The following is an 18,869-nucleotide window of genomic DNA, read 5'->3' on the forward strand; positions in this document are numbered from 1 at the left end:
CAGTAAAATGAGGAAATTGATAGGCAGAAGCCTCACATTTGCAGGACTGATGAAGACAGATTCCAGGGTAGATGCTTTCAGTGGAGGCTGAGGGATATTTTAGACATTCTTAAGGGACTTTATCAAGCAACTCAGATTCTACCCCCTTCTGCACGTCTCTCCCCATGTCCCTGAAAAGGAAGTGTCCAGTGGGTTTTTTAGTGGGATTTTTAGTAGGGTACAGGTGGCCTCATCACAATTTTGTTTCTCCACATTCTTGCTTCTCCATTGTTTTCACCTGAACTAAGTAGGCGTAGGGCTAAAATATATCTCCCCTGGCATGTTCTTTTTTTAATTGTCATTCGGAGTTGTGAAAGAAAGGAAACTAATGTGGGAAGATACCTACTTAGTTTGAGAGAACAGATATTTTCTGAGAGATCCAGGTATTATCTCAACTGTACATTTTAAGAAAATTAGAATGACTGTGACTCATACACCAGAAATGTTGACTTATAGAACCACTGAGGCCCAGAGAGGTGAAGGGATTTGCCCAAGATCTCACAGCTATGAAATTTTAGAGTGGGATTTGAACCCAGCTGGCCTTGCTCCATTTCATCCTGCCTCCCCATGCTAACACTGAACAGCTGAGAGAAGGGCACTCACACCTTTTTTTTCTGAGCACCAACAATGATTGGTTAGATAGGGGAAGCATATAGTGAGCAGAACCGATATTGCTCTGTAGTGTCAGAGGACTCATTATAATTGTGTGAGTCATGAAGATGACAGTGATCTCATTAGTAAAAATGTAGTAGGCTGTGATTAATGTTGCTGTTTATCTGTCCCAAGAACTGCCAGCATAACACTGCTGGGGAACACTGCGAGCGCTGCAAAGAGGGTTACTATGGGAACGCCATCCACGGATCCTGCCAGGCCTGCCTGTGTCCTCATTCAAACAGGTACTGTGAAAGTTTGCAAATAATCTATAGAGACAGGAAGTAGTTTGGTGGGTGCCTAGATGGTGGGGTGAGGGTGATGGGAGGAGATGGGAAGTGATTTTTTTTTTTTTTTTTTTTTTTTTGTCCTTTGTCTTTTTAGGGCCACACCCACAGCATGTGGAAGTTCCCAGGCTAGGGGTCTAATCGGAGCTGTAGCCGCTGGCCTACACCACAACCACAGCAACACTGGATCCGAGCTGTGTCTGCGACCCACACCACAGCTCACGTCCACGCCAGATCCTTAACCCTCTGAGCAAGGCCAGGGATCGAACCCACAACCTCATGGTTCTTAGTTGGATTCATTTCCGCTGAGCCATGACGGGAACTCCAGGAAGTGATTATTGAAGGGGATGGGATTTCTTTTAGGGGTGATGAAAATACTCTAAAATTTATTGTGGTCACGATTGCACGATTCTGTGAACATACTAAAAGCCATTGAATCAAACACTGTAAATGGGCGAATTGTATGGTATGTGACGTCTGTCGCAATAAAACAGTTCTGTTAAAAAAAGAATACATGAAAAACGCAAACGGAAGCAGAAACAGGCTCTCCAAGTTGGATGCTTCTGGGTTTTTCCTTGTTCTCTTTTTGCCATTCCTTCAATGACTAAACAATTATTATGAGCACCCACTCTGGGGCTACCCTTCTCTAGGGGCTGGGGAAGCTGCAGTAAAGAAGGTTGGCAAAGACTCCAATTTCACGAGGCTTTCCCAGGAAAATATGGGTGGGGCTATAGTCAACACACTCTATAAACATGCACACCAAAAATCAGAAGTGTAATTTCAGAGAGCGATGGGTTATGCCATTGAGAAAGGATTATGTTCTGGGCAGTGAGTGAGTAGATTCTTCAGAGAGGGTGGTGGGAGGACTTTCTGGAGTTTGGGGGCAGGGACCAGTGAATGCTGAGGTGGAGTCAGCCGAGGCTGTATCTTAGCGATGAGGGTTGGCGGCAGGGAAGAAAACAGACCAGAGGGTGAGGGTGGGTTTGTGGCCAGATCGCAGAGGGAGAGAGGGATTGGGAGACGCCGTTGGTGGGGCAGCCAGGATTCAGAACCTTGCAGGCTAGAGTGAAGCACTTGGATTTTACGGGTTTTATCATCCATATGATGGAAGCCACAGGACAGTTCTGAGCCTCAGAGGGATATTGTCTGCATCATCCTCCAGGCCCTGGTAAGGCCAGGAGACTCTGTCGGTAGAAAGCTACCATTTTCCTTCCATGGTAATCCATGTTGTGTTTGGCGCCCCTGCTAGATTGGTGTTTATTATGTTCACTGGGGGCCCAAACAAAATATAACAGGGAACTAAGTGAAGCAAGATTTGGATTGAAAATCAGAAAGAAGCTGATAAAGCGCCAATAGTGCATAGGCTCAGGAACAAAGTGTGGATTGCCAGGCTGAGTGATATCAGCCGAGTTGGCAGAGAAGTTGGCCAGGTCCTGAAATTACCAGAAGCCACCTGCCCAATGTGGCTTTTCTGGAGATGCAGATTTGAAATGTGCACCCTGGTAAGCTGTCTGCATGTATTTGATACCCTTTAAACCTGCCCAGTCCTGTGGCTTTATTTGTAAAGGGATCTATCACTTGACACTTGCCCAGACTTGTTTGAGCAGAAGCAAGAGAGAGGAAAAAGCAGCAAGGTTTCCATGGGCTGTTTGGGGAAAGCTTTTCATCTTTGGTTGCAAAGCGTATTATCATCAAGGTTGGCTTCCAGCTTCTGTGCAATTGAAGTAACACGCAGTTCCTAAGACTTATCAGTAAAACCCTATTTTTATGTAATTCTCCTTGCAGCGATACTAATACTGCTGACCAATTTCTAACTATCCCTTTAGAGGTATAATTCTGTATCTATCTAATTGGCCAAGAAAAACTTCCCAAAGAAGAATTCTCTTACCAACAAATGATAAATGGAATTATTTTCCCTCAGATTTATGCCAGTGTGATAATGTTCAATGGACATAGACATTTCATAAGGCGACAAGACTTTTTCATGTTCCATTTGATGTTTCTTTAAAGAAGTTTCTCAAATAGATGCCAGTTTAGAACTAAAAGAAAGGGAATCAAAATTTCAACAGCCTGATTGGAAAAGTATGAAAATTACCAATGATTGTGCCCACAGAAATACCTGGACATGGAGCATGCTCTGTGTTTAAGTTTCCTCTGGGGCTCTGAGGGTCTGGCCCCACTGCCACTTTTTCTTCCCAGAAGGGATTGTGCCCAATATAAAAGAACTTGAATAAACAAGCAGGGGAAAAAAAAATTTTTTTTTGAAGAATCCGTGCTCTGTTCTTTTTTCTGCCTAGACTTGTTGTATTCCTTCCTTGTTATTTCTGGAAAAATGCTGTCGTAATCATCTCTCCCAAAGTGATTACTCTACTCTTAAAGGGAAGGAATGTTTTTCTCTAAGCCAGAAATCAAATAAATGCCTTCAGTCCTTATTCAACCAAATTTGCCCAGTGTCACCTGAAATCATTCATCATCATCTCCACATGTCTTGATGGGCAAAACTTTTCTTCCTATGAGAGGTAGCTGACCCTTGGTTTCCAAGTTCACTTAATGCAAGTCAGGTTTTCTCCTTTTTTTTTTTTTTTTTTTTTTTTTTTTGGCAAAAAAGAATGAGCATAAGTAAATCCTATAGATTTATGTTTTTACTGGGGCTATTTTTCTGTCTTCAAGTTTTGCCACTGGCTGCATCGTGACCGGAGGAAACATGAGGTGCTTGTGCAAACCTGGCTACACTGGAACACTGTGCGAAAGGTAGGCGCCGCCCCTCCGCCACCTCCCCATCTGGCCCTGGGGGTGAGCTCTGCAGGCACTGCTGGGTCGCCTTGGGCGGGGCTCTGCTGGGTCGTGAGGCAGAGCTAGGGGTGGGGCTGCTGGTTTCCCTGAGGCTGAAAAAAGGTCTCTTGGGAAAAATGCAAGCCTGCTCGCTTAATACATCCTTAACTGCCTTCTCTTTCTTGTTTTGTACCTAGTTCAGAAATTTGAGAATGAGGTCCAGTATATCATAGCCCTATATTCTCCAACAAACGCCTCTGGATACCCGCATACACATATATATACCTACATACCCCTCCCCACACATATATCTACATACTCCTAATGCCCTGTAGACTCATCTCTACATACTCCTGGTCCCACATATGCACACCCCTACTTGCCTGTGCATAAACATGCAATGCCACCTACTCCTACGCACACCTATCAGTAGCCCTAGGTATTCCTGCGCGCGCACACGCACACACCCACCCACACCCCTTACTGCCCATACGACATTATGAACACTTGCAGGACAGTCTGTGTCTCACTCATTTCTGAATCCCTAGTGCCTAGTGTGATACTCTTCCTAGAAGAGGTGTTTAGCAATGTTTGTGAAACAAAAGAGGACATGTTATAAAATGGAAAATACATGCTTGATCACAGAGGGCCTCAGAGCCACGCTTTAGCTTTTCCTGAACAATAGTTCGTGACTGGCTACTGTGCCTGGGGCCCTGCCGAGCATTCTGAAGGCTATAGCAGGTACTTAACAGTCTAGAGGGGAAGATCACACACACATTTTTGGAAGAGTAACATATAACAAGTGAAACATTTGAGTGTGACATTTTTATATTTAAAATAACTTTATCCTGAGGTCTGTACGTAATTATTATAGAAAATGATCTAGTACAGGTGAGCAAAGAACTAACAAGCACCACACCTGTGCATTGCCTCTGTACTTAGGCATGCTCACCTACAGTGCTATTCATAATCATTTTACCTACAGAAAACCACTGCTAAAAGCTCCTTGTATGTTCTCACAGATCAGTTCTGTATGCGTAGACTTTTTCTTTTTTAAAAAAGTAGTTTCTTATTTTGCTTTCTGTTTTGACTCTTTTTTTTCATCCCATTGTATATTAGTAATATCTTTCCGTATCAATAAATATTTGTTGATCACATCATGTCAGGACCAAGAAGTTCCACTAAAGTTCCATCATCTTCCACTGTTGGTTCTTGAGATAGTTTTACTCTTTTCCATTCAAAGCAGCACAAAAAGTAAATCCTTTTAGCTAAATATTTGTGTGCACAAATCCTTAAAATGTAATTATAGAAGTCAATCCCTTGGGCCAAAGCATAGGGGCGTTTTTCAGGCTTTTGCAAAATTTCCCTCCAGAAAGATCATATCTGTTTACTGTCCTGCCAGAAGCAAAAGAGCCTGTCTTCAGTGGATACTAAACCTGATAAATTTTAAAAAACATTTGCCAGTATCAGGGAAACATTGTATGTCGATTTTTTCTTTTATAAATTTTATTGGAGTATAGTTGACTTACAAAGCGGTGTTAGTTTTAGATGTACAGCAAAGAAAATCAATTGTATGATACATATATCCTTTCCTTTTCAGGTTCTTTTTCCAAATAGGTTATTACACAATAGTAGGTAGATTACCCTGTGCTGTACAGTAGGCCCCTGTTACCTGTCTATTTTGTATGTAGTAGTGTGTATATGTCAATCCCAGCCCCTAATTTATCCCCCACCCCACGCACGTTTTTCCTTTGGTAACCATAAATTTGGTTTCAAAATCTTTGAAGTCTCTTTCTGTTTTGTAAGTTCTTTTATATCATTTTTATTAGAGTTCACATACTAGTGATCTCATATGATATTTGTCTTTGTCTGACTTACTTCACTTAGTATGATAATTTTTAGGTCTATCCATGTTGCTGCAAATATGCTACATACATACAATATTATTCAGCCATAAGAAAGAATGAAATAATGCCATTTGTATGTCATTTTAATTTACATTTCTTGTTTAATAATTAGATTGGACTTTTTATGTGCTTATTGACCATTTGTAAATCTTATTTTTAAAATTACTTTCCAGATCTTTTACTCCTGTTTTCTAGTGGAACATTCTTTTATTCTTTTATTGGCTTGTACAAATTCTTTTAGAGGAAACTAACCCTTCATATTACATGTTGTAGATGTACTTCTCAGTTTTGTTTTTCATTTGTATGTGTTTTGGCTTTGTTTTTGTCAATTCTGGACATGCAACAGTCAACTTTTACTGTATTTGTATCTATTCTTTTCTTCTTTAGTGTTTCAGCCATTAGTGTCATGCTTATAGAAAGGTTACATAAAAACTTAAGCATACTTTCTTTGAGTAATTTTGTGGCTTTATTTCTTACATTCAAATCTTCATGTTGGAAAATGTGGAACCTTTTGATGGTGTTGCATCTCACAGGGAGATAGATTTGGGGTCAACAAGCAAGGCAGTAATTGACCAGGGTTCAAATAACCTTGACTCTTCTAATACCCCACGTCTCAATAATTCCAGGGCCGTGTTGCATGAAATGTACATGGTATTTGGTTACACCAAGAACCACACTCAGTAGGGTGAGACATTCACACCAGAAGAGGCACAGGCAAACTAGACCAGCTGAGAGAATAGCAGGTTCACCCCCTCATGTCATGCTCATTGCAGGATGTGTGCTCACTAAGTGATGGGGACAGACTCCCACTGTTTTTCCCCTTAAGCTCATGCTCTCTCACTCTCACCCCTCTTTGGCCAAGTACCTTTCACTGAATTAACTGAAGCTAAATGTGTTCAAAATTTCTATAAAAACTTGGATTTGATTTGTATATTTGATTTCGGTCTTACACCATTATTATTACTTCTGCGCCATTTCTGAAACTCTAAAATGGCTTTAAATATTTGGTTGAGCAAGGCTCCTCTGGAAACTCTTATTCATATTTTTTTTTCCTGGATCATTCTGGCATGTCTTTTTGATGCATAACTTTAGAAGAGTTTTACCAAATTAAAAAAAAATTAATTCAACTGGATTTCATAGTAAGGGAGGGCCACTCTAGCCAGAGGTTATCTGAAACATCTTATGGACAAGGTAGGACTTAGGTAGGTCAAAGGTATGACTAGAACCCAGGGGAGCTGGGAGGTGGAGGTGGAAGGCAGCTCATGTCAGGGAAGAAATGAAAGAAAGCTAAGGGCCTGAAGGGTACCTGCCATGGGTGGAAGAGGGGACTGCCTTGTTGTGGGCACCCATGTATTATGGCACAGACATGGCTAAGGGTCTGGACAGTATCCTATGGAAAAAGGAGCAAGCCAAGGCTCTTCTATTTTTCATTTCTGCAAGAGAATATTGCCCATCCTTGCCTCAAATCTATTTTTCATTCTTTCCTTCAGTGAAAAATGTATGGAGACCCTAGTATATGCTTGGCACTGTGCTAAGCATTAGAAACACATCAGCATAGAGCACATCAGCATAGACTCTGCCCTCAAGGGTTTTAGAGTTTCGTGGTAGACAAATGTACAAACGAGCTGTTAAAATACAGGACATAACTGGCCTAAGTCAGGCTGCAACAGGAGGGGCATTGACCAGCCTCCAAGGGTAAGGGATGGGAGGGGCAGCTCCCCTGAGATGGGAAGACCTCCCCTGAGATGGGAAGGCTGGGTCGGCGGGGACAATGGGCTTGGGAGGGTCTTCCAGGCTCCATGATTTAAAAGCTATGGGAGGGAGTTCCCATGGTAGCTCAGTGGTAGCGAACCCGACTAGTATCCATGAGGATGTGGGTTTGACCCCTGGCCTTGCTCAATGGATTAAGGATCCGAAGTTGCCATGAGCTGTGGTGTAGGTTGCAGACTCAGCTCAGATCCCACATTGCTGTGACTGTGTAGGCCGGCAGCTACAGCTCTGATTCTACCCCTAGCCTGGGAACCTCCATATGCCGTGGGTGCAGCCCTGAAAAGAGAAAAAAAAAAAAAAGGAAAAAAAAAAGTGATGGAGCCCCCACCTGGGAGAGGCTTCCTATTTGAATCCTTCTGTGCTTCTTAACAAACAATGAGGTAGAACATAGCACCAGGCTGGAGGGGACATCCATTTGACAGGAAGCTGATCTGAAAAGCGAAATTCTTCATTAACAGGTTTCTCAGCTTATGCTATGTTCTTCTGTCTCAAGAAAGCAAGCTATTGTTTGTTTGTTTGTTTGTTTAAAAAAAATTTCTACAGGTTAATGCAATTTTAATGTTAAAATTTTTCATTTGTTAAGCACCCACTCTGTGCCAGGCTGGCAGCAACCATCCTGGCACTTGTGGTTCACTATGCAATGGTGGATACCAACCAGCACAGTATAGGGTAAAAAGTAGGAGGATATGGGGGAGCTAGCTGGGCGGGGGAGAGGGGGGGACTTCCCAGCTCATTCCGTGCTTAGGGGACACTCCTCCCTGGGTCACTCAGAGCTGCAGGTGACAGATGTGCTCTCCTCTCTTTATATATAGTACCAATGTCATCTGTGAGATAAGGAAGCTTTACTTTAGTCCGTTGTGTTTAGCCACTACTGTAAAGTGAGAAAAAAGGAACAAGTTATTTCTGGTAATCAGTAACTAATGCTTTGCAGGATGAAGGAAGAAGCCGAATCAGACTTCCATATAGAGCTTAATTTTCATAAGAGGAATTGAAGAAATGGGAGCTTGAGGGGTTAAGATAACAGCCAGAGATGATCAGCAGGGACCTAGCCTGATCTTCCTGATTCAAAACCCATGTCCTTTGCCCTATATCACCAGTGTATCCATGGGTAAATTGCCTCGAAGTTCGATGCAGAGCTTCAATTTGGGGAAGAGAGTCAAATGCCATTATGTCCTTGATTCTATCAATTCTGTGGATGATAAGATACCACACACACATTGATTTAATGACACTTTGGTGGGTATAGAGTGGGAGTGGAATTTAGCCCATGAACAGAAACATTTTAACTTATATCCCAGTTCCAGAAACATTAACATGTGTTTATTTTTTGGGAAAAAAAAAACAATAGAAACTCAGAATCAAGGAAATATGATTTTTTACCTTATACATAGGAACTGAGTTCTCATCACTAAGTACTAAAGGCTCAGGCCAAGGTGGGAGCTGTCTCTGATCTCAGTTATTTAAGCCCCTATGTAATCACTGCAGCAACTAGTGCAAATAAATATTGATTTTGCAGACTTGAAATATATAATAAGGAAATATTAATAAAATCCCCCTTACACAAACATTTGAAATCATATGAATTTAACTTTTTTCTTTGAGGTAATTAGCATAAATTAAGTGTGTGTAATTGTGTGATAGCATCAGGAATACCATTCCTGTCAAGGAAGGAACAATCTCTGTGTGCGCCCCCTACCGTTCTCATCCAAGTCATAGATGCCTCTGTACGGAGACACATTCACTTTTTTTTTTTATTACTCAAATGAATTTATCACATCTGTAGTTTTATAATGATCATAACAATCCAATTTCACAGGATTTTTATCCCATAGCCCAAGCACATCCCCTCACCCCCCAAACCGTCTACTCTGGAGACCATAAGTTTTTCAACTGTGAGTCAGCATCTGGTCTGCAAAGAAGTTCAGTCTGTCCTTTTTTCAGATTCCACATGTCAGTGAAAGCATTGGATGTTGGTGTCTCATTGTATGGCTGACTTCACTTAGCGCATTCACTCTTGCAAATCGATATCTGCCCCTCTTCCCAGAGGGCTGCAACATCCCAAACAGGGAGCTAGAAGTTGAGAAAATTGGGTGGAATAAATGATGAGTTCCTTGGGTGCTTCCCCTCTTTTTCTGTGTTCTGTGTAGGTGTGCACCGGGCTATTTTGGGAATCCCCAGAAATTTGGAGGTAGCTGTCAGCCATGCAATTGTAACAGCAATGGCCAGTTGGTCAGTTGTGACCCCCTGACCGGAGGTAAGATCGACTCATACCACTGTTAACCTGCATTTATCAAACTGGTATAAACTAGCAGACAAAGAACCCAGGCAAACACTTTCGGGAAGCTTCATGTGCAATTTCAGCTACCAAAGTGTCTCCTTTTTTTGACAAGGTTGGGAAGGCTTAGGTAGTCTTCACAGATTGGTGAATAGCTTCAAGTAAGTTTTTTTCTTTTTATCGTAAATTGTTTTTAAAACTTCACTAATTATAGCCAGAAATAGCTCCAGGAGTTCCCGCTGTGGCTCAAGGGTAACGAACCCATGAGGATGTGGGTTTGATCCCTGGCCTTGCTCAGTGGGTTAAGGATCTTTCGTTGTCATGAGTTGTGGTGTAAGTCGGCAGCTGCAGCTCTGATTTGACCCCTCTCCTGGGAACGTCCATACACCGCAGATGAGTCTCCGAAAAGAACCCCCCCCCCAAAAAAAAGACTCCAGACCCTATGATGTGATTTTGCCAAGATCTCCGTTTGATGTTGTAACATTATCATGTCATCAGCTTCCTTCGTGTGTGTATCTGAGGAAATCATAGTGTTCTTTTGCTCTCTCTTTTTTTCTTTTATTTTTAGGGCTGCACTCATGACATATGGAAGTTCCAGGGCTAGGGGTCAAATCAGAGCAGCAGCTGGTGGCCTACACCACAACCACAGCCACACAGGATATGAGCTGTGTCTGTGACCTACACCACAGCTCTCACCAATGCTAGATCCTCAACGCACTGAGCAAGGCCAGGGATTGAACCTGTATCCTCATAGGTACTAGTAAGGTTCAATATTGCTGAGTCACAATGGAAACTCCACTTATTTGTTTATTTATTTATTTATTTATTGGCCCTGCCTGAGGTATGTGGAAGTTTGTGGCCCAGGGATCAAACCCGTGCCACAGCAATGACACGAGCCACTGCAGGGACAAAGCCAGATCCTTAACCTGCTGTGCCACAGAGAAGTCTCAAACTTACAATTTTTCTTTTTTTTTTTTTTTTGCATTAAAAGTAAATGTGGTTGGAGCTCTCATCATGTCTCAGTGGAAATGAATCTGACTAGTATCCATGAGGACACAGGTTCGATCCCTGGCCTGGCTCAGTGGGTTAAGGATCCAGCATTGCCATGACCTGTGGTGTAGGTCGAAGACGCAGCTCAGATCCTGTGTGGCTGTGGCTGTGGCTATGGTGTAGGCTGGCAGCTGCAGCTCTGATTCGACCCCTAGCCTGGGAACTTCCATATGCCACAGGTGTGGCCCTAAACATAAATAAACAGACAACTAAATAAATGTAAATGTGGTTGAAAACATATGTGTATACCCACACGTGTGGAAATTGCATTACCTATTTGAGAAGCACACATGTGAGTGCCTCCTTGTCGTGTGTCTAGGAAACTTCAAGCTTAGAGTTTTCCTTTGATGAAATTAGATGATTTTTCAGAGGGAGATGAAAGGACATTTCAGTGCAAGAATGCCTGGTGTGGGGAATGAAGACAAGTGGAGGGAGTCAGGAATGTCCAAGGATAACCAGTAGGCTTTCCTGTCCATAGCTGAGAACCTCGAAATTCAGCATGTGTGCTTGTAGTTGGAAGAGAGGATCCATAACGCACAGCATCTGTCACACTCTAGTGATATTTGTCTGCCTCCTCCATAGGGGCATGAAACCACAGGGCAGCAGGGACTTTTTCTTTTTTCTTGTCTTTTTGCCTTTTCTAGGGCCGCTCCTGCGGTATATGGAGGTTCCCAGGCTAGGGGTCGAATTGGAGCTGTAGGAGGCAGCTATAGCAATGTGGGATCCGAGCCTCGTCTGCAACCTGCATCACAGCTCACGGCAATGCCGGATCCTTAACCCACTGAGCAAGGCCAGGGATCAAACCCACAACCTCGTGGTTCCTAGTCGGATTCGTTAACCACTGAGCCACGACGGAAACTCTAGCAGCAGGGACTTTTGTGCTGCTGTCTTTGTATTCTTACATCCAGCACAGGGCCCTGGCACAGTGAGAGCTCCAAGGTGCTCGGTGAGCATTTATTGAATGCTCTTGCATGATATTGGAGGAGACGTCAGCAGTTGTGTAGGAGGCTGTCAAATGAAGCCAACACTAATGATTAGGAGTCTTACTTTGGTAAGAATGGCCTGGCCCTTTGTAAAGAAGAAACTGAATATATAATCAGAGAGGCTTTAAGAGTCATTCCTATAGCAAGACTGTTGGGAGATGAGAAAGCTTCCAGAGCAGTGGCTGGGGTGAAGGAGGGAAAAGAGAAGAGCAGGCGATGCTGGGTGTTTGGGTGACTACAGTCTTCCCAAAGGAGCTTTCCTGAGAGCCAAGTGGAAAAGGCTACAAAGGGTGAGTTTAACAACATGCTTTTCTTTGATTATTTCTCATTTCAGACTGCATGAACCAAGAACCCAAGGATAGTGGCCCTGGAGAAGAATGTGATGGTGAGAAAAGAAAGCACCCCCTCCTTCCCAGTTTGTGGGGTTCAGCTCCAGATCCATCAGTCCCACCCTGGGACATGCAGTTTCCAGTCTGGGAAAGCAACCGTGGGAGAAAATGGAAGGAGGGCCACTGGGGTTCAAATCCAGCCTCTGTCGGCTAATAGCTGTATGACCTTGGGCAAATGACCTTACTTCTTCAAGCCTTGGTGTCATCATTTGTAAAATGCTAAAATTGAGGTTGATAATAACTATACCAACCTCATGTAGTTGTTGGAAAAATGCTTATAAATCCCTTATCATGATTCCTGCTAAACAGCAAGCATTCAATGCATGAAAACTGTTTATTATTTTCCCCACATACAAAATAAGCAACAAGTAGCATAGACTCACCATTTCTTCTTTTTTTTGCACAATTTTATTGAGATATAACTGACATGCAACATTGTATTAGTTTAAGGTAATACAACATGATTTGATTATATGTATATATTATAAAATGATCACCACCAATTTTAGTTAAAATCTATCACCTCACACAGTTACAAATTTTCTTTTCTTTCTTTCTTTCTTTTTTTTTTTTTTTTTTTTTTGGCTATACCTATGGCATGTGGAAATTCCTGGACCAGGGATGGAACCAGCGCCACAGCAGTGACCCAGGTGGCTGCAGTGACAATGCTGGATCCTTTACCCATTGCACCACAAAAGAACTCCACAAATTTTCTTTAAGAACTTTTAAGAGTTCCCGTTGTGGCTCAGCAGTAATGAACCCGACTAGTATCCATGAGGATGTGGGTTGGATCCCTGGTCTCACTCAGTGGGTTAAGCACCCGGTGTTACCCGGTATACTGTGAGAGCAGTATAGGTCACAAATTCGGCTTGAATCTGGTGTTGCTGTGGCTGCGACAGAGGTCGGCAGCTGCAGCTCTCATTCAGCCCCTAGTCTGGGAACTTCCATATACCACAGGTGCAGTCCTAAAAAGCCAAAAAACAAACAAACAAAAAAAAACTTTTAAAATATACTCTTTAAGCAACTTTCAAATACACAATATGGTATTGTTAACTATAGTCACCATATATCCCAAGAAGTTATTTATTTTATAACTGTACCTTTTGAGTACCTTTGCCCATTTTCTGTACTCCACTATTTCTTTGTAAAATGCCCCCTGTCCCTTGTCAGCATCTGCATCCCAATCTCCCTTGTCAGCATCTGCATCCTCCCTGGAGAAGTCCAGGACTGGGATTTTTTGCCTGTGATGATAAGTGTGCAGATTAGCTGAGCTGTACAGCCCAGGTGCTCTGTTTGCGTTCCTGTGGCTCCACAGCCCCCAGCACATCTACCTTTGGTTGTGGCCCCCTATAGATTGTGACAGCTGCGTGATGACACTCTTGAATGACCTGGCCACCATGGATGACGAGCTCCGCCTGGTCAAGTCTCAGCTCCAGGGCTTGAGTGTCAGTTCCAGGACCCTGGAGCAGATGAGACATTTGGAGACCCAGACCAAGGACCTGAGGGTGAGTACCCTGCAGGTCCAGCACGGTGCCTGGCCCAGAGTAGATCCGTGGTGAAGAGATGCGACATGAACAGGTATTCCTCATGCAGGAAAGGGGGTGAGCTTGGGTCCACTTAAGGCTCAGGGGGCCTGTTCTCCTTCCTCTGATCTAAATGAAGATTAGATTTTTACTGGTGAAAAGTACCAGTGAAGACACAAAACTAACACTCCTAAATGGACATCCCTTACTTCCTGAATGTTTTGGGGCTCATTTTTCTCATAGTCTTTGGCCCAGTATCTTGCATTCAGAAGACTCAAATATGAATTTGGGTAAAATTGTTCTTAATTCTTCTTTAAGTATTTGACTAAATTTTCCAGAGAAACCATGTGGGCCTAGGGTTTTCTTTGTTGAAAACTTTTTTTTTTTCCATTTTATGGCTGCACCCATGGCATATGGAAGTTCATGGGCCAGGGGTTGAATCCAAGCTGCAGCTGAAGGCCTGCACCAAACCCTTTAACCCACTGTGCCGGGCCAGGGATCAAACCTGCACCTCCTCATCAAACCGAGCTGCTGCAATTGGATTCTTAACCACTCCACCATGCCAGAAACTCTGAAAGTTTTTTTTTTTTAATAAACTATACAGTCAATTTGAAAAATAGATATGGAACCATTAGGATTATCTGTTACTTCTTGAGTGATATTTGGTATATGTATTTCAAATTATTTTTCCATTTCACCTAAATAACCAAATACAGTGACATAAAATTGTTTATAATTTTTCCTTATTACCCTTTCAATATCTGCAAAATCTGTAGTGATACTTTCTCATTCATTTCCATTATTTGTCATTTGTGTTTTATCTCTTTTTTTGATCATTCTGGCCCAAAGTTCATCAATTTTATTGATCTTTTTATTTCATTGATTTTTCTCTGTTGTTTTTATTTCCAGTTTCATTAAGTTCTTTTCTTATCCATCTATTTTCTTCCTTCTGCTTGCTTTGGGTTTAGTTTGCCATTCATTTTCTAGTGTCTTAAGGTAAAATCTTATTTACTGATCCAGAATCTTTCTTAATATACACATTTAATGCTATAAATTTTCCTCTAAGCACTACTTTAGCTGGATCCCACACATTTAAAAAAATTTTTTAATGATTTATATTTTTTTCCATTATATGGTTTACAGTGTTCTGCCAATTTTGTACTGTACAGCAGGGTGACCCAGTCACACATACATATATACATTCTTTTTTCTCACATTATCATGCTCCATCATAAGTGACTAGATATAGTTCCCAGTGCCATAGAGCAGGATCTCATTACTTACCCATTCCAAAGGCAATAGTTTGCATCTATTAACCCCGGATTCATAGTCCATCCCACTCCCCCCCCCTCCTTCTTGGCAACCACAAGTCTGTTCTCATGTCTATGATTTTCTTTTCTGTGGAAAGGTTCATTCATGCATATATTAGATTCCAGATATAAATGATATCATATGGTATTTGTCTTTCTCTTTCTGACTTACTTCATGTAGTATGAGAGTTTCTAGTTCCATCCATGTTGTTGCAAATGGCATATTTTGTTTTTTTTATGGCTGAGTAGAATCCCATTTGTATATATACCACATCTTCTTAATCCATTCATCTGTCGATGGATGTTTAGGTTGTTTCCATGTCTTGGCTATTGTGAATAGTGCTGCAATGAATATAGGTGCATGTGTCTTTTTCAAGGGAAGTTTTGGATCACACACATTATTAAATGTTATGTTTTCATTTTCATTTAATTCAAAAGACTTTCTAATTACCCTTGTGACATATATCTTTGATCTCTATTTGATCACAGTTATTTAGAACTGTGTTGTATAATTTCCAAGTTGGGGATTTTCCAGATAACTCTCTGTTATTGATTTCTACTTTAACTCTGTTGGGGTCAGAGAACATACTTTATGACTCCAGTTCTTTTGAATGAGTTGATGTCTGTTTCATAGCTCAGAACATAGTGCATCTGGGAGAATATTCTATGTACACCTGGAAAGCAGGTGGCCAAGAGGGTATCATGAGAAGTACTTGGGCCAAAAGTGCCCCACAGGCGAGTCAGGTTCCTGGGGTGGGAGAAATGGGGGCAATTCTACCTATAAATGGAGGCTGAAAAAATAACCTTGACACTGCCAAGTGCCCATTCTTGGGCAATGGCTTTATATATACGAACCTAGGAAAGCTACGGCCTTCCAGCCAGGACATGGACAAGATTCACAAACCAGGATCTGTGCTGAATTGTAACATTCTCAGCATCGCCATAGTGTACAAGTCCTAAGCCGCCAATAGAAGACCTGGTCCTAGACCAAGGGGTCTGGGGTGGGAGTGGTGATAACAGCCAGATCACTGGACACAGAGAATGTAAAGAGAAGAGGAAATGTCCCTCTTGGAAGGAGCCTGCCAACAACGTAATAGATAATAAGAAAGACATGTAACTGTAATAGATAAGAAGATATGTCAATATAATAGATGATCAGAAAGACATGCAGCAGAAGCAACAGTCAAGTGATGAGCTCCTTTTAGAGAAAATGAAAAGCATGGGACAATCCGAAAAAGAATAACATCCAACATGAAGGGACAAGATATTAGAATTAAAAAAAAAAAAAAAAAAAAAAAAACTCCAGAAACCAAACAGGAAGAGGTAAATATGAAAGATCTAATTAGGAGTTCCCGTCGTGGCACAGCAGAAACGAATCCAACTAGGAACCATGAGGTTGCGGGTTCGATCCCTGGCCTTGCTCAGTGGGTTAATGATCTGGCATTGCCATGAGCTGTGGTGTAGGTTGCAGACTCGGCTCGGATCCCATGTTGCTGTGACTGTGGTATAGGCCGGGGACTACAGCTCTGATTTGACCCCTAGCCTGGGAACTTCCATATGCTGTGGGTGTGGCCCTAAAAAGACAAAAGACAAAAAGAAAGAAAGAAAAGATCTAATTAAAAATCATGGAAATGAGAAAAATGTACTCAAAGTAAAATAATTCAGTAGATGAGATAAACCTAAACTAGATGTCATGAAAGAGGCTTTGGGGAAAGTTTAATAAGTGCTTTTGGAATGAGGGCTGATTCTAAAGAATTAGTGGCTATGGTTGAGTATATACAGCAAAAAATAATGCTAGAAAAATTGGTCTTTTCCATCCCATTAGGATAATTTTAGTGCACGGTTTACAGGCTTAATATGGGCACAGGGAGGAAGCCTTTATGTTTTCAGAGGGAAGAAAAGTCCACTTAAGTTTCTTTGATGTCATCAGTAGAACCTTGTACTTTTTCAACCAAGGGAAGTGAACCAGCATTTTGGAATCCATCCTATGTGCCAGGCCCTGTGTTAAGTGCTTTGCTTAAGTCTCACAACATCCTGAGGAAAACAGTGTTATATTTAACAGGTGTGTAAAAGCTAAGTAACTTGCCTACAATCACACAGCTAGGACGTGGTGGTTCTAGAATTCAAACCAAGATGAAATTCTAAAGACTGCTTTACCCTCTCTATATTTCTTATACACACAGTCTGCTGATACTCTTCAGAAGGACATGCCTCAAGCTTCCTAGAGCAAAATTTAAGTAGAACTGTCTTCTTATAATATCATACAAACACTGAAAATTCTGTAGGAATATGTATGAGAAGGCAGTTAACTGTTTTGAATGGTCCTGTGTATGTGACATTTTATAATACACTAGCCTACTTACCACTAAAAACAACCTATCAGTGGAGTTTCCATTGTGGCCCAGCAGAAACAAATCTGACTAGGAACCATGAGGTTGTGGCCTCCCTGGCCTCCCTCAGTGGGTTAAGGAGCCGGAATTGTCATGAGCTGTGGTGTAGGTCACAGACATGGCTCGGATCCTGCATTGCTGTGGCTGTGGCATAGGCCGGCAGCTATAGCTCCAGTTTACCCCTAGGGTGGGAATCTCCATATGCCGTGGGTGCAGCTCTAAAAAGCCAAAAGTAATAATAATAATAATAATAATTAAATAAAAAAATAAAAACAACCTAGCAGTTTCATATTACAATCCCCAGCATACAGACGAAGGAGATAAAGCCCAGTGAGTTTATCTAGTAAGGGGTGGACCAAGGGTTTGGATCTGAGCTGGAAAGCCTGTGTTCTTTTACCCAAGGCTGGCTCTTACATGCAACGAGAGGTAATAGTATTGCTTTCTCTTGTAAAATTTTTCATGGTATTAACACATTTTTTTCCAAAAAATTTAAAATTATTACTATTCCAGATATTATGTGTAGCAGTGTTACCCTCTAAATGTAAGGAGGCAGTTCAGTACCCACAAAGGGCAGGGGACTTGGATTTGGGGCCTGAAGTAATCACTGGTCATCTAGACTGCCATGGCATGGATGAGTTACCCAACTTCTTTGGGCTTCTGCTTTCTCATATTTTCATTTTAAATGAGGGTTCCAATTAAATGAGCTCTGAGTTTCTCTCCTGCGCTTTAATTCTTTGAATCTAGTGGTTCTCTCAATAGAGTAGCCATAGGCACTCCTTTTTAGTATTATCAGGTAAAATAGAGGTTTAAAACAACTGCCTTTATTACAGCATCTGGAAATTAATACACCAGATAAGTGACATCGCTCTCATCTCTGTACGGTTAGGTCATTAATTCAAGTAAAGTAGCTCTTGTTTCTTTACATTTTTAAATTTTACTGCTTTATTTTAGAGCCATATCACCACTTACATCAGAAAGTAGATTCTTAGAGTTCCCACTGAAGCATAGTGGGTTAAGGATCTGGAGTTGTCTCTGCCACAGCGTGGGTTTGATTCCCAGCCTGGAGCAGTGGGCTAAGGATTTGGCGTTGCTTTAGCTGTGGGATAGGTTGCAGTTACGACTCAGATTTGATCTCTGGCCTAGGAACTCCCATATGCCATGGGCGAGACCAAAAAAAAATTTTTTTTTTTTTAAGTAAGTAAGTAAAAATTAAAGAAAGTAGATTCTTCATGCAGTCTATTTCAGAGAACTGTTGTTTTTCTGTGGCCAGCATTGGTCTTGCCAAATGAATCTTTTCATATCATCACCAGGCTTACCAGGTCGATAAGACTTACTCCAAACTTCTAAAGTGAGATTAACTTTGTATTTTACTTTCAGAACCAGTTGCTCAACTACCGTTCCACCATTTCAAGTCAGGAATCAAAAATGGATGGCCTGGAAGAAGAACTGAGTAACTTGAATCTTGAATTTGAAGCTTTTCAAGAAAAGGTAATGTGTTAGGTCAATAACATTGACCTTTTTTT

At 41.7% G+C, this 18,869-nt stretch overlaps 1 protein-coding gene across 3 annotated transcripts in view; it reads left to right on the forward strand.

The window, feature by feature from the left end:
• The window catches only part of LAMA3 (laminin subunit alpha 3), a 256,883-nt gene that overhangs the window by 186,161 nt on the left and 51,853 nt on the right, over window positions 1-18,869 (forward strand). For all 3 annotated transcript variants that reach the window (XM_003482042.4, XM_021096186.1, XM_003482045.4), the window contains 6 exons: window positions 826-935; window positions 3,648-3,728; window positions 9,574-9,680; window positions 12,069-12,119; window positions 13,477-13,628; window positions 18,724-18,834. In XM_003482042.4, the coding sequence (XP_003482090.3) occupies window positions 826-935; window positions 3,648-3,728; window positions 9,574-9,680; window positions 12,069-12,119; window positions 13,477-13,628; window positions 18,724-18,834 (612 nt within the window). The remainder of the gene's footprint in view (window positions 1-825; window positions 936-3,647; window positions 3,729-9,573; window positions 9,681-12,068; window positions 12,120-13,476; window positions 13,629-18,723; window positions 18,835-18,869) is intronic.

This window comes from Sus scrofa, chromosome 6, assembly GCF_000003025.6.
Source record: "Sus scrofa isolate TJ Tabasco breed Duroc chromosome 6, Sscrofa11.1, whole genome shotgun sequence".
Lineage (NCBI taxonomy): Eukaryota > Metazoa > Chordata > Mammalia > Artiodactyla > Suidae > Sus > Sus scrofa.